The sequence below is a fragment of the Falco biarmicus genome, chromosome 3, assembly GCF_023638135.1.
Source record: "Falco biarmicus isolate bFalBia1 chromosome 3, bFalBia1.pri, whole genome shotgun sequence".
Lineage (NCBI taxonomy): Eukaryota > Metazoa > Chordata > Aves > Falconiformes > Falconidae > Falco > Falco biarmicus.
The window spans coordinates 51,486,481-51,507,829 of NC_079290.1; the positions used below are offsets into that span (position 1 = coordinate 51,486,481).

At 40.5% G+C, this 21,349-nt stretch overlaps 1 protein-coding gene across 7 annotated transcripts in view; it reads right to left on the reverse strand.

Annotated features, from left to right (window-relative positions):
- DTNA (dystrobrevin alpha) overlaps positions 1-21,349 on the reverse strand; it is a 234,536-nt gene that overhangs the window by 34,438 nt on the left and 178,749 nt on the right. For 4 of the 7 annotated variants that reach the window (XM_056331940.1, XM_056331938.1, XM_056331941.1 and 1 more), the window contains exons 8-11: positions 20,503-20,669; positions 17,888-18,012; positions 12,504-12,584; positions 4,147-4,239 (exon numbers count right to left, since the gene is read on the reverse strand). In XM_056331940.1, the coding sequence (XP_056187915.1) occupies positions 4,147-4,239; positions 12,504-12,584; positions 17,888-18,012; positions 20,503-20,669 (466 nt within the window). Of the gene's footprint in view, positions 1-4,146; positions 4,240-4,865; positions 4,944-10,511; positions 10,602-12,503; positions 12,585-17,887; positions 18,013-20,502; positions 20,670-21,349 lie in introns of all 7 variants that reach the window. The other 3 variants (XM_056331944.1, XM_056331939.1, XM_056331942.1) reach the window with 3 other exon arrangements.

Sequence of the window (21,349 nt, forward strand, 5' to 3'; positions counted from 1 at the left end):
ATAATTGGTCAGCAGAATTACCTTAATTAATATGTACAGTGAATATCTAGTATTATCACCTGTGCAACAGGATTTCTTTTTCAGGCTTCAGTTGATCTGTGTAATATTCTATGGTCTAAGGAAGATTAATAAAAAAAGGATCTCAAAACTGCAGGCAAAGGATGAAAAATATGATAGCCTGGGAACAAAGGAGTGACACTGGAGGATCTTTGCTACTTCTCAAGCTTTAGATGTGTCAAATCAGCCTGTTTTGCAGTAGGTACCCTGCAATGGGTGATATGGATGTCCCCTGGTGGTCTTAATGTTACCACTGCTTAGAAAAGTCTCAGAAATGTCAGTCCTTAGTGAAATTTTAGCAATAGGTATCAGTGTGGTCTTCATGACATACTCTTTATTCTCCAAACATTCACTTAATAAATAATTTACTATCAAAAATGCTTACAAATTAAAGGGTATGTTTCTAAACCTCAGGACTGTAAGAACAAATGCCCTAACAGCAACTCACCAAATGTATTCTGAGGATTGTTTACCCGCGACCCTTTCAAAACTGGCTTGGTTTTAAGGCACTTTAAACTGAGACACATCACCTGAGCTCTCTGCTACTGTTAACTTGCCATTTACTTTAGAATCACCAAGATTTTACCATCAAAATGTTAACACTCAGGTATGGGGGTATAATCATAAAAAATGACTCTGTTCAAGGGAGCCAAGTATCTACACATTTCCTCTGTAATCAGTAGGTCTCTGTTTTTCCTCTTTCAAGGCAAAAACAGTCCAGCCTTCCTAGCTGGAGTTAAGCTGTTGAGCACACCCCCTTAATAAACATTTTTAAAAATACCATAGAATAGCACGGCACTTTTATAGTACAGAAATATGACTCACCACAGTACTACACAGTATAACATAAAAAAATTGGAAAATAACTTTCTGTGGAACAAAAATAACCTCCTACATATAAAATATTTCATCTTATTTTCTTCTGCACCTGAAAAGAAAAAGACTGAAATATGTGGAATTAATCTTCAAAACCAGGTAAAGTCTCTAACTTATACGAATAAAAAGGAGAACTATTTGCAGTTAAAAGTCCTTTTTGTCGAATCAGACACTAAAAATGAACTAAATTGAATATCAACTGTTGGTTTTACATGCTAAAACATTCTTTATGTTTAAACTAACCAAAACATCTGGCTAAGGGATACTTTTTCTACCCATACAGTTACTATAAATAACGAATTCAGTCTTTCTTTTGTTTCGTAATTTGTCCTGGAGTACTGAATTCTCAAAAATCCTCAAGTAGGTTATTAGCCTGCGGGGGATGGAAAGAAAAACTTGTACTTCTAGTTGCGGTATCAAATAACTGCAGATGAAAACCAAAGATAAGCAGTGAAAATTAACCAAATTAATTACATTACCCCACCGTCCCCACCCTAAATACTAGCTACACTTAAACCAGGAAAAAGTTATACTGGGCTATACTGGATTTATCATTAGCTACTATAAATTGGCCTGACTCAATACCTAAAAAAACCCTCCCTTGTTTTGAAAAGCTACTATATACCTCTGAAAATACTTTTATGCATTATGCTCACAAAGTGTTTCTGCAGATTTTTCTCGCAGATGAAGGTCCAGCTACCATCAACCCTCTTCTCATCTTTGGCTGCCAGTAGCACTTGTAATAGGGGATGGCACATATGGGTATGTACACATGGTATTTTGCAGGCAGATACAACAGCTAGCCTCTCCTAAATCAGAAGCTACCTGATTATGGTTAATTACATAGAATCATTTAGGTTGCAGAAGACCTTTAAGATCATTAAGTCCAACCGATAACCCAGGACTGCCAAGTCCACCACTAAACATGTCTCTAAGCACTGCATCTACACACCCTTTACTCAGGTTACCAAATCTTGTTAAGCTGCAGGGTGAAATAACTTGAAGTCAGCACCATCTTAATACAGCTGTGTGGGTTTTGAGCAGACAATATCCAGCCACTTTGGGGAACAGGCAGAAGGAGTTCACCTTTGCCAGAAGATGCTAACCCAGCCTATATGAGATGCAGCAGCTGAGCATCCTGCAGAGACCTCACCTACCTCTCCTGGAAACTGGCTCACACAGGAGCTGCGGGATGGCAACACTTCATTTGTACTGTCTTTATCAAAACATAACCATTCTCTTTCTCTACTAGCAGCCTCATTGCAACAAAGCAGAAACTGGCAATGCAGCATGGTTTTGTGTGTGACTAAGACTGCTGTCCCTCTTGGTTATGTTTCTGTCAAAATCTAATGGGTATCTTGTATAAAAAACTGAGGTTGTTTCTTTTGCAGTGATTTAATGTCAGTAATCAGATGTTATGTAATATGCTTTGCATAAGTTACTCAACAATTAAGATCATTATCAGTCACTCTCCATCCCTCAAAAACATTAAATTTGAAGGTTGTTATGGCACATAATTGTTATGTGCTTATTTGGATGTGAATATACTATGACTTGGTAAGGTTGGCTCAAAAAAACATATTCAACCTTGAAAGAACAGGTCGAATTTATTGGATAAAATTTAGAGGATGAAGATGGTAAAGATGAGATTAGGCACTCACAAGGGGATCTAGCTGGTGGTCCTCGCTGAAGCTAAACGAACCACAGACATGGCATCCAAAATGCCATGCCTGGCAAACCAGCCTAGCAACAAAATTATTCTAAACCATATCCGTTATTTGCTTGCCTTTTGAACAACTGTACCAAATAAGTCACTTGTGGTAGGCAAGGCCACATCTCCTTCTCCCTGTCAAGCCAGACTAAGTGGTAGAGCATGCTCCTGTCCTTAGCCATGGACACAGCCATTACACACAGGCCCCCAACAGCTTGTCTTCACAGCCACAGCATAGATACCTGCTCTCTGGAAATGCTTCTCCAGGAATGAAATTCCCCTTCACAATGTTTTTATTTTGAAGAAATGGTTTTAATTTTCCTCACTAAAAACTGATTTGCCTTTTTTCCCCCCACTGGCACTTTCCAGTGGGCTATAGAGTAGAGAAGTAGATCCAAAACAATGAAGGCAGACTTTTTTTTTTTCACTGGGCATGGCAAATTAGTCCCATTTTCAACCGGAGCTAAACACAGAAGTGAATTTTGTAAGACTGCAGAGAATCATTGCGTTCACTCTCCCAAATGAAGTTGCTTGTTGCCTTCTACATGTAAGGGTAAATGAAGTTTCTCCCAGTCTGGGAAATACTCTGCAATGGCAGTACAAGCAACCGAAGGGTTCATTACGAGCAAAAGAAACCTCATGAGTGTAGTTTTGTTAGAAACACTGTAGAGTTTTCTGTTTAGCACCATACTTTCTAGGGCCGTATACTACAGTGCTCACCGCCTTGCTGGTACAGGGCTGTAGATTCTTGAGTTTTGTTGCACATGGGGAGGGAAGACAGCGTTTCCCCTCCCCAGGGTGGCCCACTGCAATGCCACCATCCACGAGTGCTGCGTCAGGAGGGGGTTTAGTAGACAAAGTTCCACATTCGCTCAAGCAGAAACAATGAACTATGCTCCAGACAGCCGTTTTAAAAACCTGTCGTTCTTCACGTTGAATAAGATAAAGGCAAATTTACATACAAGATTCAAACAATGCAGAAATCAGGCAGATTTCAGAACAATGCCTGACATGTAAAAATTGAAATGAATTTTCTTCACTAGCGTAACAAGCAAATTCCTATTATAATTATTTATGTACTATTACCATTTCTTACTTTCCCGATAAGGTGAAGCTACGAATTATGTAGCACCTCAAGAATTATTACCTTGAAAACGTGGACTTCTAAGTCACCATTGTATGAAGATTTCTGTACCACCACCAAGCCCTGCCCTGACTAGAGCACGGTATCCCAAATCAATTTGCATAGCCATTCTCAAGCAAGCACTTACTTGCAATACCTTGCTATTTACCATCACTGCTTATTCACCTTCTCTGAAAATAACAGCAATTGCCACAATCCACCAACTTCGGGAGGACATACCCCATACTGATGCACGTTCTCTTTAGCTTACTGCTCATTAAGAGCTACTTCAGCTTGTAGCCAGGAGGAAACAGTGACAGCACGTGACCAACCACCGTCCCTTTCCTGGGTTCCCCAAAGGTGCCAAACCTGCACTAACCGTGCGGGGTTGCTCTGCAGCATGTTGACATACAACCCGATGAGTACATGTTCATCGGCCAGCCTGTCTGCAACATCGAGGCTGTACTGTAACCTGGAACAGGGTCAGGGGAGAGAGGGTGCAGGCCGGACAGACAGAGGGACATAAACAGAGAAAGCAGGAGCAAGTGAGAGCGTGAAATGGGAATTTAGGAACGAACACTAAGTGCTCTTAGAAAAAAAACAATCACCAAGTGCAGAAATTATTTTGTTACTACTGTGATTTATATGTTAAATATTTCATGGTTTAGGATGTAGAATCCCACTTGATTACAGAGGCAGCCTCAGAAATCAGTGAGATGCCAGATTGGGCCAGGGACTGGAGCTGCACTGTACCATTTACTTCAAAATACAACAGATTGTGAGGTTGGCAGTATTTGCTTTAATATACTACATATTGCATATATACACTAAATATACATATGTTATACACACGATTAACATACTAAAATCACAAGTTGGATTTGTTTGGAAGTGTCTGATCAAGACCTCACGCATCCAGGTATACATAAATACATTTAAACATGCCCTACTTAGCTCACTGGGTTAATTGGTTATCACAATTTTCTCAGGAAAGATATATGTTTACAGAATACATTAAAAAGGGGAGGAATAGAGGAAAAGGTTTTAGTTTAGCTGTGTTAGTGCAAGCTACGAACATACTCTCTCTCTTTAACTTACCCTTTGCCTTTCAAGAAAGCTGGAGCAGCCCTAGCCAGCAGTTTGCTCTGCTCTACTTCAGTATTCTTGGAAGGAGAGCTAGTTAATAAGACAGGAAAACTAAGAAGTGATGTCTGAAATTCATTACAGAACAGAGTTTGGAGAAACTCATTCAACCACGCTGGACTGAATAAAAATAACAACAGAAGCTTTAAAAAAATTTTTGAAAAATTCAGTAAATGCAAAGTAAACTAGAGTTTTCCCTCCTGTTCTCCAAAAGCAAACTATAAAGACTTCACTACAGAAAAGACAGACAAAATGTGCTTCTCTCACAAATGGAGAGCTGAAAGCTTGTGTAGTTTCAAGGTGGAGTCTGCGATAAACATCATCCTAAATGCAGCTTTCAAGCAGGGAAAGCTTCACCATAACAGCTGAATTGCTTTTCTCCATCTTATTGCCATAAGATGGTTTCAATAATCTGTGGAAATGTGCTTATTTAGATCCAGTGATGGGATACACCAGTTCAATTTTCAGAAGTACTGTTCTGTTGATTAAAAAAAAAATATAGTTCATCAAACCCACTTTTTTTCTTCCTAATTACAGTATTTAATGGATGGTGCTAACTGCACCTTTCCCAATGCTAAAATATCAATGTTAATAAGGTAACTGGCTAAAAATGCAGACTGAAATGTTAGGTTTTCTTTCATGCTGCAGTATTTTTTGTTTGTAAAACAACAAAGCAAAATGAAAATATACTTTTAACTTCTTCTTTTTAAAATTATTCACCTTTAATTTTTGGTTTGGCTACTGATACTGTAAATGCCTGATCAAAAGACAGGTGTGTGAGCATGCATGCACCTCTGCCTCCAGCTGCATGCGTGTGGGAGTGTGTGTGTGTATAGGCAGATGATGTTGCACAAATATGATGCATGATAAATCTGTGCAGATGTGGCTTTGACTGACTAGAAATCAAAATCTTTAATGTTAGGACAAAGAAGGAATTCAGTAAGATGAGGTGTGTGCCATTCCCCTCCTTTTAGAAGGTCAAGATTGGCAGCAGGGTTCTGATAAGGATGATACTGAAGGGTGTCCTAACAACCAAAGCCCTGCTGATATATAATAAATCTGGAAGACAGCTAAAGGAAATGCTGTACTGCACAGCAAGAAAAAATGCTTGCTTCACATTTCTATGTCGATCAACATGCTACTTATGTCTGTTGTGCTTCCACCGAAGTGATACCCATGCAGCAGGTTAACATGCTCCATGCCAGCTAGAAGGGTATGTTTTCCACCCACATTTTCCTCCCAGTTACAGAAGGAAAATGCATTCAAGGGGTACAGGGTGTGGCATTTCCGCCAAAATATACAGTTGTCGGTTCTTAAAGTAAAGATAAGTATGTTGCTGCAGTGGGCGACCAATGATCCCAGGGCAGATTTTGCGCTTTACTTTCTAACAGTGCGTGCGATGCCCCCTCTATCAACCCTAAGTTCTCCTCTCCTATGCTCCAGAAGAAACACAGTTAGGGTGGAGTGACCAGCAAGCAAACAACTCATTGAGCAATGGATGTCACATCTATCAATGTTCATTTCCTTCTTGGTGGATTATGCAAACTTCTATCTCCCAACTTCTTTTTATGAGTTATGTTTTCTAAGCTTTTCTGATGTTTGGGTGTCTCTTCTGGACTCTGTCACGCTAGTCAGTGTATTTGTCCTCATGCTGCTGCCCTACACTGGGTGCAATCCTCCAGGAAGATTTCTCCTCCTCCAGGGAAAGAGCTTTAATATCTTTCCACATGATGTCCCAGGGTCAGATGCAATCTAACAATCGTATTGCTGACTTCAATTAGTTTGTGGTTCGCTGCAACTGCTAGGTCCTCTGTTAAAATATTTCTGTCCATGCAATTATGCTTAATCTTTCATTTGATTATTTGCTTCCTTGCTGCAGCACTTTTCACTTATCATTACTGAGTTCCCTCTAACTGATTTCAGATCATTTGGGCATCAATTACTACCATTGCAACTGATCTATTTTTTAATTTAGAAACTGCTCTCCAAGCACTCCTTCCCATAACTATTTAAACCTTTGTACCGTCTACAAGTTGCATACACTCGCTCTATTGCTCCCACTAGGTCATTACAAGAAATAGTGCACAGTGTCTGACTTATAGCCTTCAAGAATTCCAGCTGTTCTCCTCCTAGAATGACGGCAAACTTTTGAAAATTTAACTACTGATTTTCAGTGTTGCTTTTATAATGATTTCCCCATGCCCATATTTCCTTTGAGTACCTCTGTATCATCCAGGACTTTGTCAAAAGTCCTTTTAAGGTCAACCTGTATCGTATCTGCTGCTGCTTTTTTACCCACTGGACCAGTTATCCTGTCAATGAAATAAATTAGTTTGGTTTGATATAATTTGTTCTTGACAAACCCGTGCTGGTTATTTCTCATTGGTTTATTATACTCCAGGTGCTTACTAATTCTTTCACCATTTCTTTGGATACCAAGGTTAGGCTGTCTCTTGTATAATCCCTTTGGGCTTTGTCCCTGTTTCTGCCTTCAACATTCCTTCATTTGGAAGAGCTGACATTTGTCCTTCTTATTCTTCCACATCCTCCTACACCCTCCACATATTCCCCAAAATACAGCTAATACTTCAGAGATCATTTTGGCCACAGTGAGTTACTCTGGGTCTTACCAACTGGAGCATAAATTTTAAATATATTTTCCTGTTAAAATGGAACATTTTGCAAGATGCCAAAGAATGCTTACCCATGCAAATTAACAGACAAAACCTCCAGCTCCAAATAGATGTCTACAAACATGCAGACCTAGCAATACTGTTCTAAATGTTATACCCTCTTTAGTGACTACACTGAACAATCACACATACAAACATTTCTTTTAGCAGGTAGAACATTGCTGATGAAATAAGCAGGATTCTCATATTATTCTGAAAATAACATACAAAGGCAACTTGCAGTTCAAGTCTACCACACTCCTTAGAGATCGAAAAATTGACATCAGCAACCAGTATGTTTTGTTCCAAAACTATTGTCCAGAAATCTGGCCTAACCTCTTGCAGTGCCTAGGTAGAATATCCCATTTTTTTTTAGCTTTTATGTGGAGTTCAAAAAAGGCACCAGCTACTCTGATTCAGTGTTAAGTAAGACTCAGTTTCTCCTTGGCTGTGGGCATTTGATACCATAGTGCATTTTTTTTTATCTACCACAGAATTGCAAAGTAATTTCAAGCTCAGCAAAATGTGCTGCATCACTCCGTTTATTCCAGTTTATTACTCCTTTAGAAGAACTAAATGCATTAGTGGGGGGAGTGGCACTGAGAAAAATGCAAGAAAAAATGTCCTGTTTCATCTGACCCCATGCTAGCCCTATAATTTGATAGCTTAAAGAAGACATTTATTAAGAAAGAGATTGTATCCATTACTATGGTAGCTATGTACTTGAAGGCAGCACTGAGCCTGCAGCTGGGAAACAAGAGAACCCAAATAAGGAAGAAAACATTAGTTCAGGGTACAGACTTATTCCTCTTGACTACACAGAAGTTTCTATAATGCTCAATTTACCTGTTTTGACATCACATATCCAATTCATGGGGTTTGCAAGGGCATTACCTACTCTGCAGCAATATTCCCTTGTTCTGCTGCCCTCTAGGTAATTGGAGATCACAAAAATAAATGTGAGGTTAAAACCTAAGTATTAGTGACAGTGAAAAAATTACAGAACTTTTGGTTTTAATCACAAAGCAGCTGTTATTGCAACAAATGACTGTGATTTGGTATTTGGGAGAAGATCAGAGATTTTTTTGTTTCTTCTTTTCTAATGTGCTTTAAAGTTGCTCTTTAACTGTATGGAGCATATTGTTGATATCAATTTTCACACTATATATTTAGAAGAAAGGTGCTTATAATTGTTATGCCAACCTCCTTGTTAAAGCTCTCTTATGGACTTGGTTGCTCAAACTAAGCAAAGTAAGCAGAGAAATTTTAAGTGGACTTTGATTCTGAAGTGGCTTGAAAAAACTAGAGAAGCACCTCAGGGAAAGCCTGAATCCAACAGCCTTTGAGCTTTGGAATAATTGTGTACCCACCCAAAACTGGTGCTTCAGATGCAATTAAGCTGCAAATAACATATAATGTTCAATCCCCTTTCAGCTGTTCCCTACAATTTGTCATTGTGTTTACTAGTTATCAAAGATATTTCCTCTAATAAAATTCTTCTTCTTCCCAGTTAATTTCCTTTTTTCACTCATGAATCCAGAAATTATGATATTGTGCTGAACTTATGAGATTATATCCATTTCCAGCAGCAAAATGAGTCGGTGTGCTGAATTCAGCATTTGCTGCTACAAGGAGAAACTGGCTGCAAATGCTTATGTCCTTATATGAACACAAGTAGCTGAAATAAATACCATTGGAATGCTACAAATGGCAGCCTGTGCCAATTCTCCTTTGAATAAACATTGTAATTACATAAAAACTTTCTGTAAAGCTATCTGAAACCTCTGGACTAGATTGCAGCACAAATTATAGTAACCATAAGTTATCTGCGGTGAAAACACAACCAGCAGAGCTTTTAGCATTGATTACATTCAGCTAGATATTTTACCCTGAGTTTGTACAATTTGTATTATAATATGAATCACAGAGCATTTAATGTAAAATCAGCACAACTGCAAACAGAGCTGTCAAAGTCTGTTTCTCTGATGTACGAGAGGATGAGCTTCCACTACTGAGGCCTGACTTTCCCAGGGCAATAATAATAGTAAAACCTAAAAGAATGAATGAAGATACTGTTATTAGCCTAATACAGATTGAAGAACTTGGCATTTAACAGAAAAGTACCTTGGTCTCAGTACTTGCTTACTGAATTATAGCTAATGTTCGTGGATTAATCAAAAAAAAGAAAGAAGGAAAGGTCATTGCACTCCACAGTAAAAAAACTGGGGAACTGTTCTTACTCAATTGCATATTTCTTTTATGCAGAATGAAACAGGCTTTTCCTTTAGTGACCGAAAGATGAGAGGAAATGCTGGGAAAAGGGTGCAGCAACCAAAGGCATCCATCCAAATCCAAGGCTCACTATGTAAATGGGAAGTCTTCATTAGCTTCAGCAGAATTTAGATCTGCCTTTTCTGTGGCCATTTTGCAAAGCAAAGAAAAAGGGTCTGGGGAAGGTTACTGGCAAGCAGAGCCAACTGCAGAACAGTAACCACCAGCAGCAAAAGCTGTGGAAGAGGAAGAGGAGGCTGGCTGTGAGCGTGGGAGATGTTTCCAGGCTCTCACGCAAGCCTCTTTTGTTCCTCAGTCACGAATGCAACAGGCAAGTCATACGTTGATGATGAAACCATAAAGGTGTTGCTTTTTTGGTTTTCCAAAATGGTATTTCCAACTTCCACTAGATACATTAACATTAATCCTACAGGAAAGGGTAAAATGAAAGATTTGTGCTCTGCATAAGCAAGACAGGTTGGCAAAGCCCACAGCCAGCAGGAAGTCTATTCAAAAGACTAATTAGAGCCACAGAAACCCTCTAGCCCACCAGAGCCTTCCTTGAAGAGTATCTTTAGTAGTTTAGCAGAACCGCTAATGATTTAGTGCATGAGCTACAGAACTATGGCATTTATTGGGTTAGTGCTCTCATACTGACCGTGAATTGTTGTGAAGCTGATTTACATACAGCTTTATAAGAGAATGCTCATCAGCCACAGGACTGGCTGCATTTATACCCCCAAGTAACCTGAATGATTCAAACAAAACCTTGTTAATACTTCAAAAAGTATACAGACAGCAGTGTGTTCAGAGTGGGTTTGTTACAATAAACATAATTTGTAACCATTTAAAAAGGATACTGACTTGACAGTTTATAGTGTGCTTTTTCATTCAAATAAAAAGATGCAAATTTGATTTATAAGAGATGAAATTCAAAATAATGAGAATAAGCTGTCAAACACTTAAAATCCTGCTAAATCAATGAAACAAAAGTTAACAAAACTTTCCATATACAAGCAGTGTTACTGCTTCACATATCAGGGTACTGTTTACTCTAAAAAAGCCAGAACTGACTGCTGCATCATGGAAATGCTCTGCTGTATAAGGATGTCACACTATCCACTTATAAGGAAGCCTGGATACCTATGGGTGGGTGGGTGTTTATTGTCTCCTGCCCTCGCGGGATTCTCCATCAAGGAGAAAAGATATTTTAATGCTCAGGAATTGTGTACATTTAATCCTGACAGTTAAAGACACTCATTTGAATTGTTAAAGAACACAAAAGTAAAACAATTGGGATTTTTTCATATGTAAAGCTAAACAAGCAGCACAGTAGATAGTGCTGTGGTTATTACTGCATGTCCCTGGCCTAAACGGCAAAGCATACCTTTGTTGAATGAGCACAGGGGCTTCTTGGGGATAAATAGAAGCAATAGCTACACTCTTAAAGAGCGTTGCTCTTAATGACCTAGCCCAGAGAGGCCACACATAGATTATCCTGCCTTGCACATAAGATCCCATATATTCCAAGCACAGAAACGAATTTGCATTTGCTGTCTCACTGTCTGTATAGGCAGCAGATCTAGTCTTGGGGGCTGCTTTGGGACTGGCCTTCAAAAAGCATCTCAGTCACACCCAGCAGCTACTTGCACTAAGATAACACTGAGAATGTACATTTTATAGCTCCTGGTAACAAAGTTCATAACTCAAAGTAGTAGTAGACCATCTTTACTGTGACCTTGCAACGCAGTACACTCAGGTTTGGTTTTGGTGTTAAAATATGTAGCCATGCACACCCAGAGATTATTTTTGGTTATTTGGGAACGTGGAAGCACTGACACATACAGCAGGAACCAAGCAATAAAATGCACCTAAGGAAGACACAGTGCTCACTGTCCCCAGTGAAGCTGGAAGTTCTTTTTCTGCTACTTTCTTATCTATGTGCATTGGTAGGTTTACACAGATGGGTGAGACAGCTAGCAAACGCTACACACGTTTGGCAAAGTGTACATCGTACATTGTACAATGTACAAAATGGCCAAAATGTACATCGTCAGCTGCAAGCACCTCCTCTTTGGGATTAATGTTTCTGACCACTCTTTTTCTCATGTGCTTACTGAAGGGTCACCATAGTCCAAGACTACTCCTGCTCTCTTGTAGCCTTTAATGACAATCTGAATGGTTTAAAAGGAGTAAGGATATCTTGCTATATATTGCAATATGAACACATTTCTCTGTTCATACCTTGCAGTACAATGCAGGCACTCCCAGTATACCAGTAGGCAACGGCATGTCCCAGTTCCTGTTCCCACAATGCTGCTACAAAATGGCTTCTCACCAACAGCTCACTTTCGGCCCCGATGGGAGGGTGCCTCGGTTGCATGTGAGCACATTTTAGTGGGACGTAATGGTTCAAATGAGAGCTGATTTTCTGTGCTCTGCTGCGAGGAGCTTGCAGTGCCCTAACCCCAATTCTCCATCCAGGTATCTGGGCATTAGTCCAAAATAATGAAGGCATTTCTCTCCTCATGTCTGTTAATCTTATATTGTGGGTGGTGTGGGGTTTTTTTGTTTCCTGGGGAGGAATTGAAAATTGAAACCTCCACCAGTATCATATAATGGTTTAATATAAATAAGGATAAGAACTCACCTTCTGTTTGCAAAAGGACTTCCTGAGGGAACAGAGTGGGAGAAGAGTGTGTCGTTCATGCTGGTTACAGGTCGAGGGGGCCTAGAAGGCAAAGTATCCAGTTGCATTAATTTTGCACAAAACCTCACTTCATCAGCAACAGTATTTACAGATAATTAAATGGGCTTCTTGTTTAAAGTAACATTACTACTGGCATCTTCTGCTTTAAGTAGCAATAGTCCCAAATTAAAGATGCTGTGTTTTTAAGCAGAAGCTGATAAAGCAAGCTGTTACTTGGGTCTGGAAGGAAATAATGCTTTTGTGTGTTCTAAGGTGAGATTTAAGCAACTTGCTTGATTTCTTTTTCCCCTGCTTCAGTGAAATAACCACTATGCCATTTTTCCTTTCTACAGCCTGTAGTCCAGGGTGCAGTCACTGCTTTCAACCAGCTAGGCTGAGCACCGACAGCAGGTTCTGTGGCAGCACGGAGGTCTGCAAGAGGTAACTGCCAATGAATTACACATCTTTTCATGAGGTTATCCCTGGCACAAAGCTTCACGCTACATAGTGACCACAGTGTACCTACAGCTGTCAGTGTCCCATAAAATATATGCAGAACTAAACTGGTTTAATTGCAAAGCTTTCAGCTGGTATATCAACCCCCCAAATCAAAATTTAAAATAAGTATCCAGTTTAAGAGTACCCATTAATAATGATGGTTTTATTATTACATTCTTTATTTCCTGCTCTTACTGAAGATGAAATGAGAAGGAATATTTCCGCCGCTTTCTTTTATTGTCTGCTCTTAAAAAATATTTTGTGCATAATTTTTCCTTCTGTATCCATTAAGAACAAATTTCCACTTCTTAATGGACTTCTTATGCAACACTGGGCAAAAGATATAGACATTCTGGAAAAACTAAAAAATAGGTTATTAAAATCACAGGGTATTCAATCAGACATGAGCAGAACCTGAGGCCATATATAAATTCAGGCTTCAAATTGCCTGGATTTCAAGTGGGTTAATATCCCCTTTAAGCTCTGTGAAAGATCTGTCTTGCTTCTGAATTCTGCAGAGGAGCAAATCAAAATATAGTAGCCATCTGCAAAACAGTCACTGGGCTCTAATTGAGCCAGACAACCAGTCATCCAAACCGTTTGTAAGAAAAGAAGAAAGCCAGTTCTGCACAGAAGTGAACTATTTCTATACATTTTCTTCCTTATTTTGTAACTGTTAGAAAACAAGCATAAATGTGGTCTCTGACAAGTCCGAATGGATTTCTCAGCATGTCAATACTACACCGACTTTAAGAAGTTTAAAACTGGGAATAGAAAGATGTAGGATTTGGCATGTTATTTATTTATATGAAAATACAGTTTTAGCCTAACCCTGCCTCTTCAGACCCATGTAAAAAACTCCAGTGCTGGTCAGTCATGAATTTGAGAAGCAAAACTTTGTGCTCTGTGTACTTATGGAGAAGTGTTTAATATCATTTTTCATGGACTCCTTCATCAGAGCTAGGAAGAGCTTGGATGCGGCCATAATCAGAGCCAATGTGCTGGGAAGGTCACTGTGGTATCAGTCTTGAAATACAGAGGTTTGAAAATAAACTTCAAGACAATTCTTAGAAACTAATTTTATTTAATGGGTAATCAACCAGTATTTTGCGGCCTGGGAATTGTAAACCAGTAACTGGTGTAGGGGAAATAGTTCACACCAACTACGTGCAACTGCTGCATTTTCCCTTTTCTCAATACAATCACTGGCCAGTGAACACAATTCAAAAACTAATTGGGCACAGGCTGAGGTTTCTGATAGATGCGTCCAGCCCTGGGCTGTGGAGTTCTAAACAGCAGGGGAGAAGGGAGGAGAGGCTGGTTCTCAACACTGTCGCAGAGAAGGAGGTGGGGGAGTGCTCCCTTTGCAGAGCTTGGGCTCTGCTTTGCCTTGCACCCAGTCCACCTGTGCTGAGTAGGAAGTGGGTATGTGGCACCCATGGACTTCAGCAGATCACCACACACACGCTTCAGGTTAATGTCTTCTCTAAGCTTTTTCTCAAAATAGAGATGGAAAAGAAAGTTTCTAACCCTCAAAAGAGATCATCCCTTTCACTGTCTCTGTATTTAAAGACAATTATTTATTTGGCTCTGGACTCTGATAAATTAAGGATTGGTAATAATGAGATTATAGGATTTTTTTGCAAGCTTCTTCCTTTAATAAGTGTACTAAAGAAGAAAAATACTCACCAAGTATCTCTTTTGCAGCCAAAATGAAACGGAAAAGATATCATTAATTAAATTGTCAGTTTAATATGTTTGTGGTCTAAGTAGTGCATCGGACATACTCCATTCTTATGACCCTGATTCTGCAAAAAGCATGAGAGTCTCTATGCATAAAAGGTCACTGATCTGTTTACATATGCAGTCTCTCTTGTGTACCAATGTCTATAAACTCCAAGGCTTTGCTCAAGTTTTGTGATTAGCATTCGTTTGTCAATTGTTATAGATATAGGATATAATATAGAAAACTATACTAATCTGAGCTTTCCCAAGGCAAGTTACTTAAAGGCTGATGCCCACTGTCGCATTCCTCAGGTTCAGCATGAATAGATGTTCAAACATACATATACAGTTGTGTGACGTGGTAAGACAAGAACAGCAGACTTTATGGTAAAGCAAAGCAAAACGCAGCTATTGACTATGAATGTATATTTTTTTGAGGTGATTTCTAAGCTTCTGGAAGTGAGCAATTAAGCTTTTTGATAAAAGTGAGCTGATGACGATCAGCTTTCTTCAAGGAGGCAGAAAACACTTAATACTATTGAAATATGCCATGTAATAAATGCATGTTATAGCATAACTCATACTCACAGTAATAAACCACGTTAAATAAGAGGAATTTTCCAAAGTGCTCTATGCTGGTCTAACCTCCTCACACTGATGTCAAAAATAACGCCCCCACAGGCTTAGGTGGACACCAAGTCAGGCCAGTGCAGAATGCATTTGAAAGATACCTCCATGATGCACTGGCCATGCCACTTGTCATCTCTGCAGTCCGGGTTTTCTTTTTTGTTGCCAATTTTATGCATAAAAAGGAAAAATGACCCCTCCATCAGTGGGGGGAGTTCCTCATCAGGTTAATGACACCTCGATAACCATTTTCCTAGATAAGCCTTAGATGTGTTTCTTTCTCAATTGACAATTTTGTGTGGCACCATTAAAAGAAAAGAAACATGCAGTCTTTCTGTCTGTTACCACTCAAAGGTGGAAGAATGATTAAAAGGAAAGGCTGTATAGTAATGCAGAGTTCTTGCCCTCATTTAAGCTAGAAGCTAAGAAAAGGATACTGTTTTGTTGCCAAAATTCTTCCATTTAATGCACATATAAAACTCTTTTTGCCTGGATGCCTGCCCAGAGCTGTTTCTCTCAACTTCCATTATGTTTAAAAATAAAAATCACATCAGTGAGAAGATATTCTCAATGATGTACTGTAGCATATCTCTCCCCTCAGTTAGTTTATGTGATTTATGCCGTAGATCATGCTACCTCCACACTTACAGGTTTTTCACTCATGTATCATTATAGCCAATATATATTGTTAAGTTATATTGCCTTCAATCTATGAATAAAGAGAAAGTCTATAATAAATCAAAATAGATGGTGGTTTGTTCTCACATGTAATCACTCTAAATTATGTCTGTATAGTTAGGAAGAAGGGAAGGTGTTAATTTCACAGCAAAGATTTAAAACAGATCCTGCTTAACTATGGTACCTTCCCCTTGCCTTGCCTAAATGCATTTAATCCATTCACAGTAGCCTGGTTTTCATTATCCATTATCTCCTGACGTAACCCCCGGCATTTGAAGGCCTCCAGCCAACAGGGAACATAGGCTTCTCTTTCAGTGTCATGCTCCCTGCCTCTTTCCATTTCTCTTAAGGATGGCCAAATTCTGCCTTGTGGAATTACCACTGACTTGCCAGCAGGGCCAGGCTTTTATACCACGCAGAGCAGCAGGGCAGCTCAGCAGATCCAACTCCACATGATTTCTTCCAAAGAACAACATCCTCGCATTACACCCCCATGAAGAGGTGCAGGGGTTTTAACTGACAGTTGAGTGTAACAGGGATTTGGCACTACGTTTTTGTCAGAGGCACCTTGTGTCTGAAGACCAGAGCACTCTTTTACGCCTTGAGAAAGTTCTGCTGTAACCACATGAGGAGGACGATGAGGATAATTTACCCTTAAAATGTCAGGTAGGTTAGATGAATTTTCCAGGTGTCACACAGCCCACGATGGTCAGTGTGCACTTGCCCTTAAGGATGCTACGTGCAAACATTTGGTACTGACAAAAGTAAGTATGTATAATAATTACAGAAAAGAACAGTTCCAGCAGCCAGTAACACAGATATGCAGCAGGCAAATGCAATTTTAATGACTGCTGCCTTAAGTGCTTCAGTCAGGGCCCCTGGGAAGATCATTAAGAAAGATATTTTCTTAAGAAATGTATCAGAATAAGACAAGTACTTTAAAGACAGGGTTTTTGGAAGAATTTTTCCAAGTTAATTTCTTTTTAACTTTCCTCCAACCAATGCCTTGATTTTCCCTGAATTCTATGGAAAACCTAACTTTATTTTTCTTTTCAGACTCAGGAAGCAAAGGTAAACCACATTGATACATGAGAATATCTGAGCAACTCCCACTATGGACGGTGGACATGCTTCAGAAAAAAAAATAATCCAGTGATAATTTCCCCACCCTGCACAAATACGTTTTCTCTCTGCTTTGAGCTTCTTGACTCCTGCAGAGAAAAAGTAATGACACAAACTACTATACCAAAAAATAATTTTGCTTTCCCAAAATATCAGAACGTAAAAATAATAGCCTGTCTTCCAGTGACTTGGCAATTAAAAACACACTTCTTATGCAGACTCATATAACTCTTTAGGGCCGGGTGAAGCCATGGTTGCACTAAAGTCAGTGAGAACTGACACTGATTTCAACAAAATTGGTCAGACTTCACTTGTCATGCCTTGTGTCAAGGCATACCTGTGATACACTGAAGCTGAGAGTCTCTAGATGACAAAACTAATGTTCTCAGCATGAATACATCCCAAAGTGCTGAAACTATGAAATTGCATGGATAGCTTTTGAGGATAATGGGGACATCACAAAATTGCATCCCAGTATTTGGCTATATGTACATATCCCGCTGCCTCTTCAAGTGAAGTCACGCCAAAAGAACATTTTTATACTAAATACCCCTATCAGCAAATTTGCACTTGAGATGCATTTAGTTTGATATGCCACAGCTGCCTCCCGTTTTGTTCAGAGCTACAGCATCTACACTTGGTGCAAGCAACTCCTACAACAAAGCTTACTTTCTCTACAGCACACAGATACTTACACAATATGAGCCAGGTTTAGAGGTTTTTCAGGCTGGTCAGGGAACATTGGGTGTAAAGGTTCACGGCTGGAAGCACAGCTTAAAGACTTGCTAAGTGCATTAGTTAGCTTCTTAGCAGGTGATTTCTGGGAGGAACAAGGAAGGTAGAGGTAATCTGGACAAGTAAGGTACATACTGTTTCTGCTATAGGAAGCACAAAACAGGAAGCTCTACAGCTTATATACCTATTGACTGACAGCCCCCTTACCCCACTCCCACCCTGAGAATCTGGTAAGGCGAAGTCTGCTTTACTGCTCGGTTTGGAGGAAAGATTACCCTTACCTTCAGGGGCCTTCAGAGTAGGCTCAGCGGGTATATCTATATGGGCAGATGCAGTTGCAATAGCTTCTTTGCAATGCCGCGCTCAGGCAGTATTGAATGAAGGACAGCACAAAGGTAGTGTCTTCTGGACTGGAGCTGGCTTGTAACTCGCCATCTTGGGCGTGCAAGCGGAGCAAATCTGTGTATGCCTGCCCATATAGATACATGTATGGGACACCTTTTCCCTCCTAGTTGTGGGCCAGGCACAAGGCTGCTGTATTCTTTCTCCTTGCTAGTATTTCCCTCCTCAGCTCCAGCACCCTGTACTGTTTAGGTACTGTCATAAAGCTCCTCTTCCACCTCCTGTGGCTGCTGCAGCCCCTGCCACACCAGGGAATGGGAAATTTGAGATGTGCGTGGTGAGAACTGCCCCACCATGCCACGGTGACCGCATGCCAGAAGAGGCTGACCTACTGTCATGAAAAGATGGAAAGGCTCCGCACGGAAAGCATGCTTGTCACCCTGAAATCCCATCAGTGACTCTAAAAAATAAACCCACCAGTATTTTCTGCTTTCTAGTTTTGTTCAGACGCTCGCTGCAGTTGAACACGTTTCTAAGGAAGGAAGGGCTTGGAGTTCAAAGGTGTCTTTTAGGCTGTGTGAGAGATTCTCAGGGAATCCAACTCACCTCTCTGTGATTCAGCTTTTCTGCCAGTGAAACAGGGGTAGGGATCCTTACACTGTCCCCTCCCCCCACATCACAGCTCTGCATGCTGAAATTTAAAAAGCCTTTTGAAAATTAACAGCAGTGGCATTGTATTTGTGCACACACATGCTGCGTTGACTTAAGACTGTAATCAAGATAATAATGAAGTATTTTTATTGCAGAAATCCAACATAAGTATGTGAAGTTCAGGCTTTCTCTCTTTCATTATAAATGCAATTTCACTCTGAATTGAGAGCGGCTGACATCCGCTGCACCCATGAACTCCTCCAATCTGCATACGGAGCTCGATATGGATGCATTATTGAGAATGCTAACCAGGTTTGAATAAATGCTAATGAACACTACAAAAAGGCTATTTCAAACTTGAAGCAAAACATTTGTTTCTGACAAGGAAACATTTGAAACCACTAGACACCTAGTCATGTTTTTGTCTTCTCCTGAACAGAAATATTAAGTTTTCCAATTACTTCCTACCTATAATTACAGTACCCTGGCTACAGCAGATATTATTTTATAGCACAAGTTGCTGTTAGCAATGGAGTCAGAGCTACATACCTGGCACTCTCCTATTCAGAGACTAAAATCTAAGCCATTCCTATCTATACAACAAGCAGCAATTAGGACCCACAAAAACAATTACAGATCCAGATCTGCCGGGATGTAGCACAGGCCCCTGTGACTGGCATACAGAGCAAACCATGTCAAATTTAACCCTTGCCTGCTCCATCAACAGAAAAACAGACATTTAAAAAGTGTTAAGCTTCATAACTTTGTTAAAAAATACGCACAAAGTGCTTCACAAACATGAGCATTTACTATATGCATAAATTTCTTTTTCTTGTAACAATATATTTTTGTAATATTTAAGATTAGTTAGGATTTTTCTACTGGTCTCTGGATTTGAACCCTGAAGGACTGGGGTGCTCCGTGACCAACAGAATCTGTTGGGGCTTTGCTCCTGTCCATGGAGAGCTTAGCCCCCAGGTCTGATGCCCTTCAGAGAAGGTTAATGTAGCTGTTGATACTTCTCTTTCAGCTTAGAAAAAGCACTGAATTATTTTAAGAACAAAAAGGCTGAAATGTGTTTTTCTCTATCGTAAACACTACTGTGGATCTAAGCCTGTGACCATGCTTATATCTACAGTGCCAGGACCATCCCAAATGCTACGCATATGCTGCAGCCACTCAACTGAAAATATTGATGAATGAGCCTCAAGTATTCGTCATTTCATTTACACATAGCCAAACAGAACAAGCCAATGATGATTTTACCGTAAGTCCTGTGGGAACAGGAGAAGCTGCCGTGAGCCTGGTGCTCTGCTGCCAGCCCCTCCTGCGCTGCCCTCGCTGCAGCACGCACCGTCACAGGCACCCCAGATCCTCACCCAGAAAAGACCATTCCCACCTCTGTGCTCTCCCGATGGCTCCCAAGACCAGAGCCTCCCTGACAGGGTTGCCAATCCGAACCAGCGGCACAGCTCCCAGCCTCCCTGTGCCAGATGGCTGCCCCGAGCTGTGGCCGGGGGCTTCTCCACCAGCTGGAGGGCAAAGCAGTCTGCAGCGAGGCGAGGCGTGAGCTTTCCCTTACCCATGACGTGTACTCTTTCATTTGGTGCTGGTTGCTGTGGGAACCGCTGGCATGGCCCCTCCAGAAGCAGTCCTGACAGAGCTGGTAATTGTGACACTGCTGGCAGCGGTAGCGAAACCCCATCATGCTCTCGCTGTGGCAGTAGGAACACTCGACGGGGTGGAAGACTGCAGGAGAAAGACACACTGAGCCATAAACCAAAGCAAAGAAACCCCCAGCAAAAGAACATGGACAAAGCCCTGAACTGAAGGGCAAGTCCCTTCTTTGTTTCTAGCCATCTGCAGCTTTGACCTGTGACAACTCAAGTAGCCATGCAGCAACCCATGCTAAGCCATGGGCAACGCCTCCAACTTGGGCACCAAACCCTTCACCACCTCTGAGCTGATGCCTGCACCTCCTCCTTGCAGCAGCAAAAAACGTGCTCAGTGTCTAACACAATACATGATAAGAGTAAATTCATACATGGGAAAAATCCACTGCACCCTTCAGCTGCGTTACTGGTTACTGGGGGAAGCTGAATGTTTTGCTGTGCTGTGAGGAGCTAAAGTGATGTGTCTTGGAGGAAATGTCACATTCAGCTGTCTCATTACTGGAAGCACAAAAGTGTACTTAGGCATGTCATTGTCTCTTAATTACTGCTGTCTCATCTGTACCACTGGCATCATTTAGATACCTATAAATGGAGTTGAACACTTAGCTTTGGATGCCCAGATTTGGAAAGCTGGCCATCGAAGGGACCCACGTGGTCCTGTTTTCTGTTCCACTCAGAAGCAGATAGTAACGAGGATGCAAATCACTGAGCACGCTAAGGCACCAATCAAGACATTCTGAAGCCCCTTTCCAGCAA